At 45.4% G+C, this 20,669-nt stretch overlaps 1 protein-coding gene across 4 annotated transcripts in view; it reads left to right on the forward strand.

Moving 5' to 3' along the window:
* Arnt2 (aryl hydrocarbon receptor nuclear translocator 2) overlaps nucleotides 1–20,669 on the forward strand; it is a 153,713-nt gene that overhangs the window by 84,887 nt on the left and 48,157 nt on the right. For all 4 annotated transcript variants that reach the window (XM_032893286.1, XM_032893287.1, XM_032893284.1 and 1 more), the window contains 3 exons: nucleotides 8,296–8,398; nucleotides 13,839–13,904; nucleotides 14,243–14,328. In XM_032893286.1, the coding sequence (XP_032749177.1) occupies nucleotides 8,296–8,398; nucleotides 13,839–13,904; nucleotides 14,243–14,328 (255 nt within the window). The remainder of the gene's footprint in view (nucleotides 1–8,295; nucleotides 8,399–13,838; nucleotides 13,905–14,242; nucleotides 14,329–20,669) is intronic.

Consider the following 20,669-nt stretch of genomic DNA (forward strand, 5'->3'; position numbering starts at 1 on the left):
TGCACAATGAAATTGACTGTTTACAAATTACCCTGTCTAAGCAGGCATTTGGTGCACAGCCCAGAGAGCCTGTTTTCTTATGCTTTTCCAGTCTTATTGGACACTGGTTGGGTTCTTGTACTGGGGCAGGGTGTTTTTTTCCTGTGTGCACAGCTGCTAGGACGGTGGGGGTCAACCTTTTGAGAAAGGGAACACATTGTCGTTGGAACGCCAATGAAAGTATCTTCAGCCCCTGAGTGCCCATTTCGGGGGCCGCACATTTTTGGAACCACATTAGATATTGCCATGTTGTGGGACCATTATTCGTTTTGTCACTAAATACCTTTTTCTTGTTTTTATCCCTTGGTTTCTTTTAAAAACCAAGATAAGATGTTTCTGGTTTTCTCAAGGTTCTTTTGATGAAATATTTCTAATTTATATTTGTATTTCTCTTGTAGCCTGGGGAGCATTTTTATGTGCACAGAGTCTTCTTTTGTAATCTTATCCAAGACAAACTTCTGATTCTTCTTTTTCAAAAAGTCACTACTAAGAAAAATAAAACTTAAAAGCGAGCTTACCAAAATGTTATGGAAGAGATATATGGTCTCAAGGAAAGGAACCCTGCTCTAGAATCTTTAAAATGTCTCTTAGTAAAGGGTCAGTGATGGATATCTTTGTGGACTGTGTAGTCTCTGCTATGATCACTCAACTTGATCGCTCTAGTTTGAATGTAGCCATGGATCAGAAACAAATGAGTAGGCAGGACTGGTTTTCATTAAAACTTTATTTACAAAAGCAGATGGTGGGCCAAATTTCATCTGACCCCAGTTCTCAAGCATTTCCTGCTTTTTAACTATTTGGGGAAAATTCCAGTTCAAAAATGGTGACATTTTTATCCCCATTTCATGGGTACAATTGTTTGAATGAAAATGGCTACCATGGGCTCATAGGAAGTGGCACTATTAAGAAGTATAGCCTTGTTGGAGTAGGTGTGGCCTTGATAAAGGAAGTGTGTATTTACTGGTGGAGATTTCAAATACTCAAGCCAGGCCTAGTGTTTCTCTCCGTGATGCTTGAGAATGCAGATACAGAACTCTAAGCTACCTCTCTAGCACCATGTCTGCCTTCGTGCTGCCATGCTTCCCACCGTGGTCATGAAGCCTAACTAAGACAGTAGGGCAGAGAAACGGAACAGGAAAGAGTTGGGAATGAGACTTGCCATGATCTTTGGGGTTTAAGATGAAGAGTGGTAGGGATAGTCTAATGATTCAGTGATTGTGTAACATAGCACTCATTCTAAGCACAGACATAGACATATGATACTTAGATTTGCATATGCATATATTACACATATGCAAATATTATACATATGCAAACACGTGCACACATGCATAGACACAAATACACATATGCAAACACAAATGTGTACACACATGTGTGCATACATACAAATATACATATATGTCTATAGGTACATACATACACACAGATACGTATATATGCATATATACATATGTACACATAGGCATATACAAACATAGATCAAACACAGATGGGTATATACACATGAACATGTACATATATACACAAATATACAAACATTGCACATGCACACATGTACACACATGCAAATGCATTCACACATATACATATGCACAAACATGCACATATATATATATATACATGAATATGTACCAACATGTAAATATGTATGTATACCACAACAACCTTACACCATATGGAAAATTTTTGACTAACATAAATGTTCAAGAATCAATCCTCCATGCAAAGTATTATTATTAAGCCATGAAAATGAGATTTGTTATAAAATTCCTTATTAGTTTATGCTAAGTGACATGAAGTGGGAAAGTACACCTATGAAACCTCAGCTAATTAAAATAAAGAGCAAGTGTGTAGAGAAAAGGATTGACAGCAAATACACGCCTACATGGAGAGAGCGTTGGAGGGGGTGTTTTTCTCTGTAGATTGTCTGGGATTTTACTTGATGGGCATATGTATATGGGTATGGGTGTAGGTGGTATGGAACAGTGTTCTACAAGTCATCATATTACTTAAGAACAGAAAGGCACCTCAGGAGAAAAATACCAGTCTAAGTTCAGATAGCTTTCAACCTGAGACAGAGATCTTCATATTCTGAGGCTGGCTTCATGTCCTGTCTCCCAGAGAAGCCAGGGGTGGGGCTTTGGTCTAGTACCAGATCAGAGGCCTTTGGCGATGCACCCTGCTTTGGCTTTCTGGCCCATTTGGCTGTCTTCTAGGGGCTCACAAAAGTACTACCTAGAACTTTGCAGCACTTTTAACTCTAGCCCCCTAGTGGACCCCTTGTGAAAGATCTTCTCATAACCCTGTAAAGTAAGGATATGTGATCCTATTTTCCAGTCAGAAAACCTGAGACACAGACAAAGTACCGTGCTCAGACTCCCGTACCTGCCTTGTGGAGGAGCTATGTCTTAGATCCGTCTGCCTGCTCCTTTGGAAATAGCATGCATCACTGTTCTCACTCACCCTAGCTCTCCTTTGTGTAACAGATCCAGCCAGATATTTGTTTCTGGATGTATTGGGAAATGCTTGGGACTCCTATGGTAAAGGCAGCTGTTGAGTGACTCGTGCACTCCTGGCTTAGGTGACAGGGTACCAAGGGTCACAGAGAGGCTCCTTCTGTCTGTACTAGGAAATGGATGCTTTTTTTTTTTTTTTACTAGATTCTCACAGAATTCAAAGAACAGGGAAACGACATGTATCTCTACAGTGATCGTGTTACTTATAGAACAGAAAATCATCTCAGGGGGAAAATACCAGTCTAAGTTTATATTGCTGTTAGCCTGAGACCAAGCTTTTCATATTCTGAGGCTGACTTGATGTCCTGTCTCTCAGAGAAGCCAAGGGCAGGGGGTGGCAGCTCTGTGACAAGCGTGTCTAACAGAAGCGGCTTCATGGAGGAAGGGCTTATGTTACTTCACAGTTTGAGCCTATCTTGGAGGGAAAATCATGGTCACATAAACATAAGGCCAGGCTTCCTGCAGAGTGGCCAGACCAATATGAAGAGAGTCAGACCTGAAGCAAGGCTTGGCTGTAACCCTTAAGATTGGTCTCCAGTGACCTAGGCTCCATGTCCCAAAGATTTCATAACATTCCCAGGCAGCACTGCCAGCTGGGCAGCATGTGTTCCGACACAAAAGCCTGCGGAGGGCATGTCACATTAAATTGTGACACAGGAGGGCCACTGACAGTGGTAGGTAGCAGGTCGGAAAGCTGTGGCTCAGTGATGATGCTGAGGTGTTTCACATGCAGAACCAACAGACTTGGGATGGAGGAGAATGAGAACCGAGTGGGGGATGTTAGGAAGTGGACTCTGAGATTCCAGGGCATTCTGGCAGATCTTGAAGTGAGGGGGAAGAAAGGCAGTGGTCTGCCAGATTCCAGAGTGAAGAGGAATGGTTTGGGATATGGCTCAGTAGTAGAGTGCTTGCCAAGCATGTGCAAAATCCTGACTCTGGCCCCAGCATCTCTCAAGCAAAGAAAACACTGAAGGGAGAAGGTTGGTTTACTGGAAGGCTGCAGTAACAGAGCGGTGGCAGGCAGGCAGGCATAGCAGATGCAAGGGCAGAAAAGGCAGAGAGGGGGAGAGAGCTGTCTGGGTGTGGAAGCAAGAGCTTCCTGTCCCGGGGCACCACTGCTTGGAAGGCAAGATGGTCCTTCCTGAGGCATTGGCTGAGGGAATCTCTGTGAAGAACTGAGTGTTCACGGGTCAGCTCATTTCAGACGGGTGCATTTAGAGGGCACTTGGAAGAACTTATGGGAAGGAGAGAAAGGGGCATGAAACAAGCAGGGGAAAATAGACGGCTTAGGAATCCAGCCAAGCAAACTATGATGGAAGGTGAAGGGGGGACTGAGCCAGAGACACAAGTCCTGGGCTAGGGGTGTTGTTCAGCACTAGACTGGCTGCCTGTCATGCCTGGCATCGGGAACACTGCGAACTCAGTCCTCGGAACTTCAAGAAAACAAGTCATCCTCTTCACAAAGAGGAGGATTTGGGTAGAGAAGGGAAGCTGGAGGAACTCAGCACTGGCCTGGACTTACTGCTGCCAGGTGTCTACTGGGACTAGTCTGGGACATCCAGACCATCAGCTCTAAGGCTTCATGGGTCAAACTTAAACATCAGCATGGTGTCCACAGCCATTCATTCTGGGATCTCATTGTAATCCTGCCCATCAGCTCACACCGGGATTCAGGGCCCAGGGCCAGGATGGCCACCTGCCTCACGCATCTCTGACATGTTAGCCAGATCCAGTCCACACACTCCTCAGAAACACACCTACAAGACAGTCAAGCATGCTCGAATTCCTGAGGAGCCTAGAGAGGGGGCTCACTGGGCTCAAGGAAACCCGAGAAGCATGTGGAGAAACAAACGCTGGGGCAGTTGTCTCTGAGGGTCCCCACAGCAGATCATAGGAGATGTGTTTGTTCATTTCCTCATGTTGCGCCACGAGCTGACTTCGCAGCTGGGATTTATTTTCAGAGCACTTTGGAATTTGACAGACCCTCCTGCCTCCTGCTTCACAGCTGAAACCTTTTGCCATTTGGTTGATGATAAAGCAAGTGATGGTTTACACTAAAAGGGCTGTAAAAGATGCTGTCTGTGAATGAGACAGACAGGTGTCAAAACCAGGGTAGCAGACAGCACAGTCAGCACAGCTCGAGATCTGCTCTGCAAGGTCCCTGGCAACTCTCAAGTTCAGTGTCGCCTCCAGGGGGCGTTGAGGTCTGTGTGCACACACCTTGCTGAGAGGTGCCCCTCAGCAGTGCCTGGTGTCTGTTATAAAGCATGCACCTTACAGAGCTGTGCTCCACGTCTGCAGAGAAGGCTGCCATGTCCAAGAGTATGACAGAGGTGAGGAGAGCAAGCTGATAGGCCTATTCCAGAGCCATACTTGCCAAACTATCCTAAAACGATGCCAGAGAGCCAGCCCAGAAAGGACAGCATGTCTCAGGAATGTGGCCCAGGGAGGTGGCTGCCTGTGCTACAAGTATTTGTTCTTCTTCCTCTTCTTCCTTCTTTAGCCCAGCAAGCCCAAATGGGGGGAAGGTATCTCAATGTTCTTCTCTTTCTAGTAAGAGGGTCTCACTTAACTGATTCTAAGGAGGGGGCTCTCTGGCCACGTTCTTATGCCCTATGTCTCTCTTAGCATGTGTCTCTTTTTGTAAGTCTATTCTGTCTTATCCTGTTCCACTCCTATTTGGTTCCATTTGCCCCACACACCTAAGGAGGTCAGAGCATTGTTGGTGCTGAATGACAGTTTGTGGTCACTGAGGTTACAAGTGGGTGTCATGACGGAAGTCAAGGAGTCAGTCATGGAAAGGGACTGCTCGGGGCCAAGGAGCAGCCAGGAGCACATTGGGAGCCATGAATTGCACTGAGTAGCCAGGCAGAGCTGAAGAGGGTCATGAGGTGAGCAGAGGCCAGGCTGCATACTTTCATACTAGGATCTAGGATGTGGATTGTTGGAGACCACTGGTGTATGGTAGCATGAGAGATTTTCAAGGAACCTGATGACTGTTTAAGTCTTCCTGGCTGTATATCACTCCACCGTACTTCTCTCTCACTGAACCTTGATCTAGGCTGGCAGCTATCAAGTCCCAGAAACCCTCCTGCCTCCGTTCCCCAACACCCCTGGGGTTCCAAACATATTTGAACCCAAGTCTAGCTATATCACATGGGTTCTGAGGCCTGAACTTGGGTTCTCATGTTTACACAATAAGTACTTGTTTCCACTTCCATCTCTCCAGTCCCTCATGCTCTTCGCTGGAGGATTTGAGCAATTAACTGGTAGGGGACCATGGAGAAAGGGCAGAAAGACACATTTGTTTACAGCAGTGAATAATAATGTCTATGATGCCTAGAAAAAAACTGGACACATTAACCTCCCAAGAAGGGTCTGGCTATGTGGTGCTTGTCAAATATGTTCAAGGTAAAAGCTATAAGAACCACAGCAGTGGAGTTCTGCACTGAGGGAAGAGACAGGACTGAACTCTGACTCCAACAAAGAAAACCAGAAACTTAGAACCAAAGAGAGGATGAGGACTAATAGGGTGGGGAATTACTACGAATTAACATTAAAGAGAATTCTTGCTAGACCCACTCACCAAAGCTCTTACTGAATACCGACCACAGTGATAAGATATCAGGGGAGGTCAGATACAGGGGAGGGTAAGCATTTTGCCCAATAATGTTACTCAGTTTCCCACTACTATGATAAAATACCTGGCATCATTATTAAAAATAAGATGTTGGTTTTGGCTCATGACTTTGGAGGTTCCAGTTAGAGAATGGTGGCCTGAATCATGCTTTGGACCTCTGATGGGCTGCTTGATGGCACTGGTGAGGGTGTGGTGCAGAGTACCTGCCTAACTCACAAGATAGGTCACACAAGGAAGAAAAGCTCTTGGTCCCATAATCTTCAGAGGCACATCCCCAGTGATGTAAGGACTGTCTACTATGCTCTACTTCTTAAATTTTCATCATACTCAGTAATGTCCTTCTGGGGACCAAGTCTTTAAGATATGGACCTTTGGGGTGACTCATGAAAACTTGTAACAGTGACTTACCTTAAGGAGTCTTTCCAAAACTGTACCCTTTGGGCCAGAAGAGGAAGCCAAAAGCTGAGCCCAACTTAACAGGAGACTCAGTGGAGCCACCACAGAGTTTTGGTTTAAAGGGAATGTCTTTGGCCTCTAGAAATGGATGTTATAATATCATCAGTATGTTGGAGCTAATGGGGGGGGGTGTCACCAAAGACCTCTCAAAAGAAGTGGGAAAGAGAAGCTCCAAGGCCCAGCACCAGGAGAGGGTAAGAGCTGAGGAGGAGGAGCCACTCCCACAAATGAGGAGCTAGCTGGACATCTCACTGTCCCAGAGCAAAATATTATCAGGGTCATGTTGAAGAGTGGGACAAAGAAGAAAGGGGCCAAAGCATGTTTTTGCAATTGGCACAGAGATTTCCCTGTGGCCTGGGCTAGATGATACCCATGGAGCTGTGGTAGGTAATGGCAGGTTGCAGGGGTCCACCACGGGGAGGAGGCCAAGTAATGGACCATTAGGTTTGCTAGAACAACCTTCCCGCAGATGAAGAGAGGATAGGGCCTCTGAGTCACTGAGTTTCCATTTGCTCTCTTCCCTATAACGAAAGAGCCATGATATGGTTTATCTCCTGGAGGCTATAGATAGCAGGGATTGGAGACATTGGGAATGGCTGAGTGGGAAGGGATCAATAAAGAGGACAAAATCTCACTGGTCTCAGAGACAGGCACAGAGATTCTAAACTACTTCTTCCTCTAAAATAAGAGTAAGATGGCTGAGTGAAGCCTGGGAGGTAGAAGATAGGCTGAGCACATGGTAGAGAGGGAGAGGAACATAGACAATGTCTAGCTTCCTGGCTCAGGTTAATTTTCTGATGACACTCATGCTGCTGTGGAGAGCCTGTCTTGAAAGGAGCTAGTGGAGCTGCCTTGAGCTGCACAGTTAACCGCCAGAGATGGAGCTCTACCAGGCAGAGGACTCGGAATGGCTGCTCAAAGGAGGAGACTTTAGGTCGCTGGCATCCAGAGGTGACTTCTAAGACTTCTGCATGAATAAAACTGCACAAGAGATTTATTTGGAGGATGATAAGAACAGATAGAAGAGATGGAGCCCCTGGAGTGGGAAAGGACCCAGGTTTGGGGGAGTGGTGCTGTTTGGTTTTTTAAGACAGAATTTCCCTATGTATTACTAACTTGCCTGGAACTCACTATATAGACCAGGCTGGCCTTAACTCTCCAAGACCCATCTGCCTCTGCCTTCTGAGTTAGCATTAAAGGTGAGTACCACCATGCCTGACTTGGCAGGGTGCTTTGTTTTGTTTTGTTTGGGGGAAGATCCATGTATAATTTGCAAATTTCAGCAAAGCAACCAGATCAAATAAAGGAAAGATATGTTTTTAGATTCAGCAGTGGGGAAGTTGTCGGTGATCTTGGCAGAGGCTGTTCTCATGGGCTGGGGGAGGAGGAGGACAAACTAGAGTGACTTGAGGCACAGGCATCCAATAATAGAGCTGACAAGTAGAGATTGCACTGAGGAAAACAAGGTCCTGTGAACCGCATGGATTCCATTTCCCTGTGAGTTTCTGCCAAAGAACACTGGGGATGCCAAGAAATTAGCCTGGCTTGTCCTGGCGTGGCCGAGATTTGGAGCACTCTGCCCCTTCCTCCCCAGCCCTAATCTCAGCAGAGGCTCACACTGTGCTTCTCTCTCTCCTTCAGGCCGCATCCTGGACCTGAAGACTGGGACAGTGAAGAAGGAGGGACAGCAGTCGTCCATGCGCATGTGTATGGGCTCCCGGCGCTCCTTCATCTGTAGGATGAGGTTTGTAGGGTAGCAGAGGTCAAGGCCCGGGGTTTCACTTGACCTTGTGCTCTCAACTTCAGACAAGAAATATGCCCCAGTTCTTGATCCAGCTTGAGAATGCGCCCCATCTGCCTCCTACACTTTTAGTGATTCACCATTTCCCACCCGTTTCGTTTCACACCTATGTATGGCATATTATCCTTTTCTCTCTTTCTCGTTCTTTAGATTTTTGGTTTTGTTCTTTAAATGTAGCCCCAACTGTCCTGGAACTTGCTATGCACTCGAGGCTGGTCTCGGGTGCTGAGATTACGTGTGCACTACCACACCAACACCTTTTTGTCTTTTTCGGGGTTGTGGTGGGTTGTGCTGGGGATTGTTCCACCTCCTTGGTGCTGTGCATTGCAGTAGCCCTCTCCCTCTGCACCTCCTCACTGTTCTGACTGTCCTTCAAGGCCTCTCACATGCCTTGCCTTTCAGGAGTCTGTACTGCTCAACAAGGTTTGTATTGAAACCACCCATCCCATGCTTAATCTTGTGTTTCCTGTAACAACTCACACCTTTTTAACTGGCCCTCAACATAATTGATCAGATTTTTTATTATTGTTAGTTAGTGTTTTTGAGGCAGGGTCTCATGTATCCCAGGCTGGCATCAAACTTGTGTAGCTGCAGATAACGTTGAAGTTGTGGTCTTCCCGCATCCACTTCCTAAGTGCTGAGATGGCAGGTGTGGGCTGCCATGTCTCATTTATAGGAGTTCAAATCTAGAACTCCCTTTATGCTAGGCTAGCACACTACTGACTGACTGAGCCACATGCTGCGCCCTGGTGCTTTGTATTTAAAATGTCAATGGCTTGGTGTTTTTTATACATAGCCCAGTCCAGCCTCCAATCCTTGATCCTCTTGTTTCAGCCTCCCAGAGCTGGGATTACAAGCTTGGGTCACCTTGCCTGGATGATTTATGGCTCTTCGTTTCTCACCCTAACTTCCAATAGAATGTTTTACCTATAGTTATTATTTGAATTCATGGAAGTTTGGGTCCAGGAAAGGGGCAGAGAAAGGAGGGAGGGAAAGAGATTGTTCTGGTTCTTTGTGAAGCAAAGCAAAGGCCATTGCAGTTTTTTGTACCATTGAGGTGACAGTAGGAATTGAGAGATATAATCTACTTGCAGGTATATTATGGCATGCAGCCTGTCACATGTACTAAATAATGGAAGAGGTTACATATGGGAGTGTACTGTGTCTGTTCCCTGGGAGAAGTGGGTCTCATTGCTAAGATAGGAAAGATAATTGGGAGCTTCTTTAGAGTGAAGGGGAATGATCCTTCTTTCTAGACTAAGGCACCAACCTGATAACTAAATGGAAAAGATGAGGAGCGAGTTAGCTGTGTAACTCTGAAACCCAGAAGAGAGGCTAGGGATGAAGATGGACTCAGATGGATATTGGGTGGCAGCTGAGCTAACAGGACAACCACTGTAAGTGGAAATGAACATCAGAGTGCAGCACTTGGGACCCTGCTCCACCAGTGGCAGAGAGCTGAGGTGAGCATCCAGGCAGATGGGAGAGAACCAGAGAGGGCTAAGGAAGAATTTGAAATGTCACTGCTGAGGCTTCAAGGATGCTCCTCAGAGGAGAAGCAGGAGAAGCTGGAGCTGCAGGTGGATGAGCAAGGCAGACTCAGTCTCCTCTGCACAGCTGCCCTGGCACTGCACTCCCCTGGGCTGTCTTCAAACACCTCTCCTATCCAGTGTGGATTCCTGCGTCCATCTTAGTTCAGCAGCGTTGCCCGCACCATCAGCCTTCCCTCCTCTCCTTCAAGCTGTGTGGTCCCACTGAGCTGCCCGTCTCAGACAGGCACAGCAGAGCCACTGGTACTGTCCCTACTTAGTTGTCTGCTGCCTGAAGTGACTTAGCATTGCACGTCTTATGGATACTATAAAGTTCTAAAGAGAAAATGCTTTAAAACTGATTCAAAATTATCTTTGAGAGTAGTATGTGTTTTAACAAAATCGATATTCATCATGGCTGGAGAGATAGCTGTGTCACCCAAAAAAATAAAAGCCTAGCAAGGTGGTTGTTCACATGTAATTCCTGTGACAGGGAGATGGAAACAGGCAGGCTTCTGGGGCTGACTGTCTACTGGGCAAATCCTAGGTGAGACTGTGTCTCTAAAAACAAGTGAGCGGTACTTGAGGAAAAACAGCTAAGATTGTCCACTGGCTTTCACACAGACATGTGTGTATATCTACACACACACACACACACACACACACACACACACACACACACACACACACACACACACACAGAGAGAGAGAGAGAGAGAGAGAGAGAGAGAGAGAGAGAACCCTATGAGTCATATCTCCAATGATATGTAATGAGGAGTGACCTAAATTCCTCACCCTAGGTGGGTCTGCACGACTCTCCTTTACAACCATCACTTTAGCCGTCAGGTGAGAGCTGTTAGTTCCCCCTGCTTCTGCTCCTCTCCAGGCTGACTGCTGGAGCTCTGCCAGGAAGCCATGATGAAACTCCTTCACCTGCCTCTGGTGACAAGATGGTCCTGGAATGACAATGTATAAGTGGTCTCTGACTTAGGATGAAGTCTCACTGGCTGCCTGTATTGTGCTGAGCTGGAGAGACGTAGGACCCATGAGCACAGCATCCAGCCAGAAGCAGCACATTATCGGCTAGTCAGTCACAGAAGGGTCCTCCCATCCTAGCTTGGGGGAAATTAGTGATATAAGCCCAAGTGATATAAATTCTTAATTGTCCCCTCCCCCTCCCAGCCAATCCCATGAGTTAATTGCTTGGAGACATCATACATAGCACACCATTTCAATTAGCATCTTATAGTGCCACTGTCACCACCAAGATCACTTCATCTCTCCAAGCCCAGGTACCTCCAGAGAATGTACTCATAGTTACTCATTGGCATATGAGCCCCATGCTACCATGGCTGGCTTGAGAGGTGTACAGCACTTTGTTCTGCTTAGACCATGACATCATCAACACAAAATAACACTTTCCTCAGGACGCTGGGCACAGTCTGCCAGAAAGGGGCATAGGGCCCTGTTGGCATCCCTGAGTGGCAATGTCACAGATTGATCCTGCTGTGAAAACCACTCCAATGTTGGCAGCTGTCCAAGGTCTCAAAGCATAATTGGCTTTTTTTTTTTTTTTTTTTTTTTGGCGTGTTGCAAATGAAGACATCCAGGCTGGCACTTGTCGTGTAGTTGGGAAATGGAAATGCACTTAGCAAATGGGCATGCCAAGTGGTGTCCAGAGCCTGGATGCTTGGTTCCTGGGATTCTGAGAGAGTCAGTGAGAAGCAATCAGAGGGCCTTACAACTGTGGAGAGTGCTCCATCCTCTAGGCTCCAGAGAGTGGCCCCCAGGTAGACCGTTCTATGGTCCCTTTGCTCCACTCTCTCTTTTGCCATCAGCAGGCTTCCAGCTGTGTAGTTGTTCCTAGCGCTAGCAGGATGGGGGAGGGGTACCCACAGCGTGATGCTCTAGCCTGGGTAGATGCTACTGTTCAGCAGCAGCATCTGCTTTGAGTTAGTGTCTCTGCTCAGGCCCGAAGAGACACTGCGGCTGTCATCACCCCCTCCTCTCCCCAAAGTTCCACTGAAATGATCTGTGGGACCGAGGGTGGCTGGGCTTCTTCTTTGGTCTTTCTGTAAGTCTCTAGTACTAAGGTAGGCTGTGAAATGCTTCTCCTGCACGCGGAAAAACTGGCTAAACTCTCCTAATGACAACTACAAGTCAAGAACAGACAAGCCCACTTCTGCCCTTTGGAAGGATAATAGCCATGGGACTTCCCTGAGTAAACACAGGACAATTGAGAACTATCTACTTGATAGCAAGGTTACGTGGGTGAACAGAAAGTGAAGTAGGCAAGAATTCTACAAGTGCCGGTCCTAGGTAGTTTTTGCAGCACTTTGCGTTAGCCAGCACCGTGTGGTGGCAGGCAGGAGCAGCAGTGGGAGGCATCCTTTAGTATTAGGGCTCTTGTGTAGACCTTGGGTGGAAGGATCCTTAGCCCTGCAAGTGTAAAGCTTGTGTTGGCGCCGATGTAGGAGGCTGAGATTCCTCAGCTCTTGACTACAGCTGGCTTTACAGTTTCCAGGCGATCTAGGTATCGCATTCTTCACCCTTTGATAACAGCCCCAGGCCTGAGGTGCTAAGATGCTTGACCCTAAAGGTCTGACAAGTATATAATTCTTCAAACAACCAGGGCTAAGTTTCTCTTCTCGGACTCTGCAGGTCCCTAGCCTGCTGCTGTCAAGCAGCGAGCCACCCTGCCACCCTGCAGCTCAGCCTGCTGGCGGCTTAGTTGTTGCTGGCACTGCTACTCTACTGCCTCTGCCTTCACCGAGGGTCTCCTATCTCTGCTACTTTTCTGTGTGTTACTGGCTCGGGCTATAATAATGAACAAGTAATGAAGAAAATACTACTCCAGAAAAGCCTTTAACTGGGCTTACCCTGATAGCGAGAGAGGCAGCACAGGAGACTGTCTCACAACCAGCTCACAAAGTGAGCCGAAGAGTCTTATGTAGCCAAAATGTGTATTCGTATCAATTACAGGCTAGTGTTTGCCCCTGTTACAAGCTTATTCCTCTGCTAGGCAACCAGAAGTGTTCCCCTCCTGGCTTAGGTAGAAATTGTAGTAGGGTCATCTAGAGTTCACCAAGGCTTTAAACAGTTAAAAATTACTGTAAGGACTATTCAAATAACTGACTAGGAGAACACCATCAAGGGTAGTTTTACAAGGTGTCTATAAAGTGTTCAGAGCAGCCAGTGCTCACATTAAGGGTAGTCCGACCGGCTGTTTGACTGATACTCATTTTGCTCAAGGTAGTCCAAGATGCAAGAAGTCCAATGATGATGGATGAAAAGGTTTAATCGCACCCCTTCCATTCCTCAACATCTTATAAATAAAGATTTATAAGAAAGCGAACACCAGAAAGAATGTTTGTCAATTAAAGAACTCCTCCTCTCTGTTGAGGATATGACTCAGTCAGTCAAATGCTTGCCTTATAAGCCAAGACCTGAGTTTGATCCCCAGAATCCATGTGAAAAAACTGGGTGTGGTAGCACACTTTAGTAATCCTAGCATCAGAGATGCAAAACCAGGAGGGTCCCTGGGGCTCAGCCACCAGCCAGCCTCACTTGGTAAGCTTCAGGCCAGTGAGAGACATTATCCCAAAAGAAAAGATGGAGTGGCACCTGAGGTCATCCTCTGGACGCCACACACACAAGCATACACATGCACCTGCACTCCCACACACATTTATGTGCATGGTCACACACTTTAACGCACACACAAAGAATGTACACTAATAGTGGTTTGAACCCTTGCTTTGGGGAGGGTGTGTTCCCCTTGTCTGTCTCAGCAGCATCTTATATTTCAGACATTTACTGCATTTGCTGGTTCTAATACCTGTGTTGACTCTTAGGTGTGGAAATGCTCCCTTGGACCACCTGCCTTTGAACAGAATAACCACCATGAGGAAAAGGTTCAGGTGGGCATTCCTCTCTATGATGCACTTGGAGACTATGCTAGTAGACGACTTGTTGCATCCACGCTGGGGGGAAGTTCAGCTTGAAGAGGGCCTAAGAGTGGAGGTCCAGGAGAGGGCATGTCAGGGTGGCAGTACCCAGGGGAGAGCTGGGAGTTGGGTGAAATTTTTGTGTGGCTTTCAGAGCCTATTGAGGGATAGGAGTCAGGCAGGATGATGGGAAATCAAGATTTAAAACCACCACGGAAACAAGGGAACAGGCAGCTTAGATACCAAAGGGGTCATCAGCATCCTGCCTCACTTCCATGGGGTGAAGACAGCTTATGTAAGCCCTTTTTCAGGAATGGCCTTGGCCCTGTGAAAGAAGGAGAAGCCCAATATGCCGTGGTCCACTGCACAGGTTACATCAAGGCTTGGCCACCAGCAGGTAAGCAGAGCTGCGGATGCATTTCCAAGAAGGCACACGCCTTCAGCCCTGATGGTGAAAACTCGGGAAAGTATTGTCGTTTTTCTTTGTGGCTAGAATGTCATTTTTGATACCAGAGAAAGCCCCACTATCTGAAATAAGTTTCCAAAAACCTTGATTCCTCAAGGGCGAGTGGAGCCTTTGCTTCATCAACCTCAGAAATGATAATGTGGAGATTTGAAACCATAGTTGCAGCCATAGTTGCAGCCGTGTCACCATAGATAAGCACATCAAAATCACGTTGAGATTACAGATACCAAGAATTGCAGGAAAAAGAAAATTGAAACTATCTTATCTTGCTGGGGGCATGAATATCGTAGCCACTTGGAAAAACACTCTCAAAATGTTAAGTATGCAGTTACTGTCTGACTTCACAGTTTGACTCCTGGGTATAAATCCAAAAGAATTGAAGACCTAGGTCTCCAGAGAAAATTGAATATAAATGTTTATACATAATGGATGAAAACTTAAAGCAACCCTAATATATAGTTAAGTGATGGATAGATGAATAAAGTATCCATACAGGGAATAGTAAAGCACCAGAGTATAGCTATGTGGCATAGAAATCCCACAAAACCGAGCACAAAGCCTGCGGACGCAGTACAGTTAGAGAATCTATCGCAGTAGCCAGACTCGTGCGTGGAAGAAACAGAAAGAGTTTACAGTGTGCTGGCCATTGGCGGGCGAATGAACATAAGGAGCCGTAAGATAAAGTGGCTCAGGTTTCATACTGTGGCTTTGCCTCTGCCGGGCAATGAGCTGTGGATTAGGCTCAGTATAAATCGCATTTTTGTTTTGGAGGGGGCTGTACAAGACTCCGCCCTGATTAGGGATCTACAGTGATCCTTCCTTCACTGACTGACACTACCTGCATCATAGCTGGAGCGATGCTCTGTTACCATTGCCCACCTCTGACCTGGAAGTAAAACAGTCTGACCTCTGAGGACTGGAAGTAAACTATCTTCTTGATACTGTTTAAGGTTTTCAAAGAATGGAGTCTTTAGGTCCACAAATACCATTAGCACCTTACTGAAATGCTTTGCATAATCCTAACAGCAATGGCTGTTTGTTGAGTGCTTACCATGTCAGACACCCTAACTGGATGTGAAATATCCAGAGGCTGAACACTTGGGATTCAAAACTCAGTAATCTAAACACCCCACGCTGACTTTTAGTGGATGCACACACACACACACACACACACACACACACACACACACACATACACCACAGACAGACAGACAGATATGCATGGACACAGCCTATTTAGTACAATGTATACAAATGCTCTTAAAGAGTTTTTTTTCCTATTTAAAACATTGCCTTGGTCTTTGTTGGGTTACTATCACAAAATAGTACTGTCTAGGTAATTTACAATGAATATAAATGTTTTTCTTCCAGTTATAGGGATGGTAACTTCAGGGCTAGGGGCTGCATTTGACAAGGGTTTTCTTGGTGTGTATCATATTGTAGCAGAGGGTGTCATCTGGGGAGAGAACTGACACCTGGCACCTATGAGTTTAGATGTCTCTCATTTACTTATTTTTTGAGACAGGATCTCACTATACATTCCCATTGGCCTGGAACTCAAAATGCAGACCAAGCTGATCTTAAAATCATAGAGATCCACTTGCTTTTGCCTCCCACATGCCTGGATTAAAGGAATGTGCCAACACACATAGCTTGTCTCTCTTAGGAAGCCACTTACATCATCATTAGGTTCCCATAGGATCTGATTTAACCCTCATTCCTTTCAAAAAGTTCCATCTACAAATACCATCAACATATGAGTTTGAGGTTTCAAGTTTCTAATACATGAACTTTTGGCAACATTTTTTCGTTTTTCTTTCCTTTCTTTTTTTTGTGTGTTAATATGTATGGCTCTTTTACCTACATGAATATATGTACATAGTGTATATGTTGTGCCTACATAGGTCAGACCCCCTGAGAATAGAGTTACAGATGGTATGAACCACCATGTTGGGAATCTAGCTCAGGTCCTCTGATTGTTCATCCAGTGCTCTTAATTACTGAACCATCTCCCCACCCCACTAAGAGACATCTTCAAAGCATAGGAAGTATAATTTACAGACTTCCAGGATATTGTTTATCAAAGGCCCGAGCCAAGCTCAAGGACAGATATTCAGAAGGCATCCAGCCCTCAACTTAGGAGATCCACACATAGTTCTAATAGTGCTGCAGAACCAGTCAGACGCAGTTTGGTGATAGTATGGGGCTTTTTGTAATGGCAAGGCTGTTCCTTTCTGCAGTTCATGGGAACATCAGACAGTACTTGAGAAAGTAGGTTTGTAGTAAGAGATTGTTCCATGAGATGAAAATAAGAACAAAAGATCTGGAGGAGGGCTGGCAGCAGTGTCTCCGTTATCCAGTGTGTATAATGGTATGGCCATTGCTGAGCAACAAGCCCCAGGCCCATCTTTCTAGAAGTGCTCAGATAAATACCTCATATGTAGAGGTGATCATAGGAATTTTCTCTTTGGAGACAGAAGAGCCCCTATGCCAGTTGAGGTTAGGGAAGTTGCCTTAAGAAAGGCCATACCCAGACTGCATTGGTACTCGAAAGCCAGCTTCTTGAGACCCATGCCAAGAGGATACCTTGATTCCTACTAAATCTTTCTTCTCTTAAGTTACTTAAGAGAAGTACATTCTTACTATACTGGGTCATTCCTCTTCTGCTTCCAGATTCGGTATTATGATTTTCTGACCCTTTATTGGGGCTCCAGATCTCACATGAGGAATGCCAGAAGTATGGTAAAACTCACCAGACCCCTGAGGACAGGGAGAAAAGAGACTGTGGCCCAAGAGGCAGGCAGTGGCTGCACCCAGAGGATGAGTTCCCCCGGAGCTGCATGTGACTCAAGACTGTTGGTGTTAGCTTATTTCAGGCAGTAGGACTTATTCTTCACCTTAATTACTGGTCTTTGAAACTGCCACTTAAGGAATGGTTGAAGGAGCCACGGTATTTCACTTAGAGAAAATGAGACATGATTTCTGTCTGCAAGTATTTGAGGGGGTGTCATATGAAGGAGGAATTAGTCTCAGGATAGTTCCACAAGGCACAACTTGGAGCAAAAGAGGAAAGTTACAAAAGAATGAAGTGAGGTCAGGGGCATGAAAGGGCACTAAACATACAACATGAACATTAAGCTATGGGAAAGGAAGAGTTTTCATGGTTACCCAGAACTATACATTAAAACTATTGATACCATTCTTCTTACTTTCTAATAGACCAAAGAGCAAAAGGGGAAATGAAAAGTAAAGAAAACGTAGTGTAAACTAGTCCAAAGCTTGAGTATACTGAGCAGTGTGTATCAAACATTTGACAATGTGTGTGACTTATGACACAGCACTCAGATAGGTGGAAATTTATTCTAACAAATTGACTAGAGATGTCTGTATATTGTGTTCTTAATCACCTTTAACAACTGTGAAAGAGCCAATGAACCTGAATGCCACTGAGAGAGAACTGGCTAAAATAAATGTGGAAACTATACGCCAGCACATTTCACAGACATTAATGAGTGTATGTGCTATTCAAGGATGTTTGAGAACAAAGTAAAGTGTAAACAATTGTTTTTAAATGGCCACAAGATAGATAGATAGATAGATAGATAGATAGATAGATAGATAGATAGATAGATAGATAGATAATTTTAAAATTATAAATGAATAAAGCATACATGTATATTAAAATGAATATCAACCATTTATTTCTGTCTATGGATTATTGGAACATTTTACTTTCTGTTCATGTCCACATTTTCCCCATCTTTTACCTGATTTTAATAATAAGAGAAAATGATCTTTTGAGATATCAGTCTGAACTTTCAAAGGTGGTGTTCTAAATGATCGGATTATATGGTTCACAGAGAACTTGAAAGCACATCGTTGTCAGCCTGTTGAGTCTGCTCTTGTTCTGGGAGTTTCTGTGAAGACAGAGGAGGTTCTAGAGAAGAAGGCCATCTTCCAGTATCGTGACTCATGCATGCATGCAAGGGACTTAGTTGTCCTTGCTGTCTTATGTTGTGGCTGCTGAGACTGTTTCTTTATTAATAGCTGCATTCTTAGCACATATAACTCTAATTCTGGCTCCCTGCTCACATCCTGTAAGACCCCAGGGCAGATGCTGTGCTCATCTTCTCACACCCATCTGTCATTCAGACTTAGCAAGCATTGTATTTATGAAGGTTGAATGAGTGGGTGCATGGATGGATGGGATGGGTAATTGGAGGGTGATGGAAGAAAAAAAGCTCTTGAAACAAAAAATGGGGGGTCTAGAGGGGTGCCTGTGTGAAGCCAGTTCTTGCTAGAGTTTCTAAGTTTAGAAAAGTCAGTTTTGTGGAACTTTTTTGAGATGGTTAGTGACAGAGACAGTTGTGTGGGTTGGATGAGTGGCTAAACTGAAGTCGTGACTCTCTTACCCCTTCCTAAGGTCATAGAGTTGGGGTACTGGGGTAGCAAACAGCTTACTGTAAGGACTATCAGATGCCTTATAAAGTTACAATGCTGGCCGTGCTTGCTCACAAGTTCTGCAATTGTAAACAATGACTAAGTTACAGAAATGAAGATTTATGGCAGCTAACTAAAGTCACTATAAATATGAAAAGCCAACCTCAAAAAACAAAAAAGTTAGTAGCCAAGTAGACTTTGCAATCCAAACCAGAGCTTTATGGATGGATTCCTTGACAGCGACTTATAAAATGGGCACTTAGGCTGCATCTTTTTCTTCCTGCCTGTCTATGGTATACAAACCTCAAAGTAGATTCTGATGTATTCTAGAAGCCCTTTCTGTAACATAGTAACCTTCCTAATTAGTCTGGCAACATTTTACACGATACAGGTTTGTTATTTGGAGTGGGACTAACAGGCATTAAGTTAGTTATTTAGTTAGTCAGTAACTACTCCTGACAGGGTGCATTTTATACATTGGGGATGTATTCACAGGCTGAAGAACAAACGCTATGTTTCCACAAGTGTGACTTATTTCCATACACCCAGCTGCCCTGCCTTTCATAGAGCCATCTCTGAGCAGATGTCATTTCTAAAGTGGAGGTATGTGGCGCTTACCACCTAAGAGAGCCGAGGCCTGACCCAGGGTATGGAGTTTGACCTCAGGGCTTGTGGCTTACCCCTGGGACAATCTAGATCTTGAAAGCATTTGGCACTTTCTTCTCTGGTGAGGTGGAGTCTTTTTTTCTCACTTTCTTGCTGACTTTCAGTAAGCCATGGCCACAGCATGCCACAGGCTTGAGGTTATTTTGCAGTTCTGGCCATAAGCCTCTGGGGCCAGTCCAGTGCTCATACTTCACCCGACAGCTCGGCTCTGCCGTGAGCTCATCTCCAACAGCTCTGGGTTTCTGGCAGCTTGCTTCTTAAATGCCGTTTGTTTTTCTACCGTGCGAAAGTCTCCAAAACCACTTGCTGGTATTGAGGCCACTAAGTCACAAACCATGGCTTCACCCCTGTGCTTCCTAGCCACCCTACCCTGCCCATATGTGGCATGCTCAGAATCTCTCCTGAATCAAAGCCACCCACCGCATTAGCTTCTGAGATGGAGAATAACCGTCACTGTCCTCTGGTTTTTCATTCTCAGGCAGAGAAAAATGCCACCCCCTGTTCCTTTTGTAGATAGTTTCTGAGCTCCACTACAGACATTTCTTTGTGAGGTCCTGGGGATCCTGAGGTGAGGTTGACATGGTGCCTGCTCACAGTGCTGTGGAGGGGACAAACTTCCAAGTCAGCTGCAAAGCCTCAAATCATAACCAAGGCACAAATTCAACCGCTGGGATGTGTCAAGGCAAGCTTGTCTAGCCTGCGTGGCAGCCTGACGAGCAGAGAAAGACAGAAGCACTGAGATGAAACATGGGGTAAAGGGAAAGACAACAAACACATTGCAAGCAAAGGAAAAACACATAGACAGCGGAGGTCTAAACAGTAGTACCTTTCATTGGGAAGACTTCGAGAGCGACACTCAGGGAAAAGCCCTTCCCATGATTTATTTAGTTAGTCTTCACAAAAACCCTGTTGAAGTGCAGACACAGTCATTTCCTAGTTTCTAGACACCTAAAGACAGCACTGTGAAGCTGTTGGCCCAGCACATGTGGCCAGCAAAGGTTTAAGTTTGGGCTGTACACTCAGACATCTTGGTACATTCGCGTTATACTCAGCCATCTCCACGGAGGAAGGAGTTACTAGCTGGGGTTGGGGTGCGGGTGAAGCACAGGGCTAGCATCAGATCTTGGGTTACCTTAGGGTTTCTATTGCAATGAAAGGATACCATG

The sequence above is a fragment of the Rattus rattus genome, chromosome 2, assembly GCF_011064425.1.
Source record: "Rattus rattus isolate New Zealand chromosome 2, Rrattus_CSIRO_v1, whole genome shotgun sequence".
Lineage (NCBI taxonomy): Eukaryota > Metazoa > Chordata > Mammalia > Rodentia > Muridae > Rattus > Rattus rattus.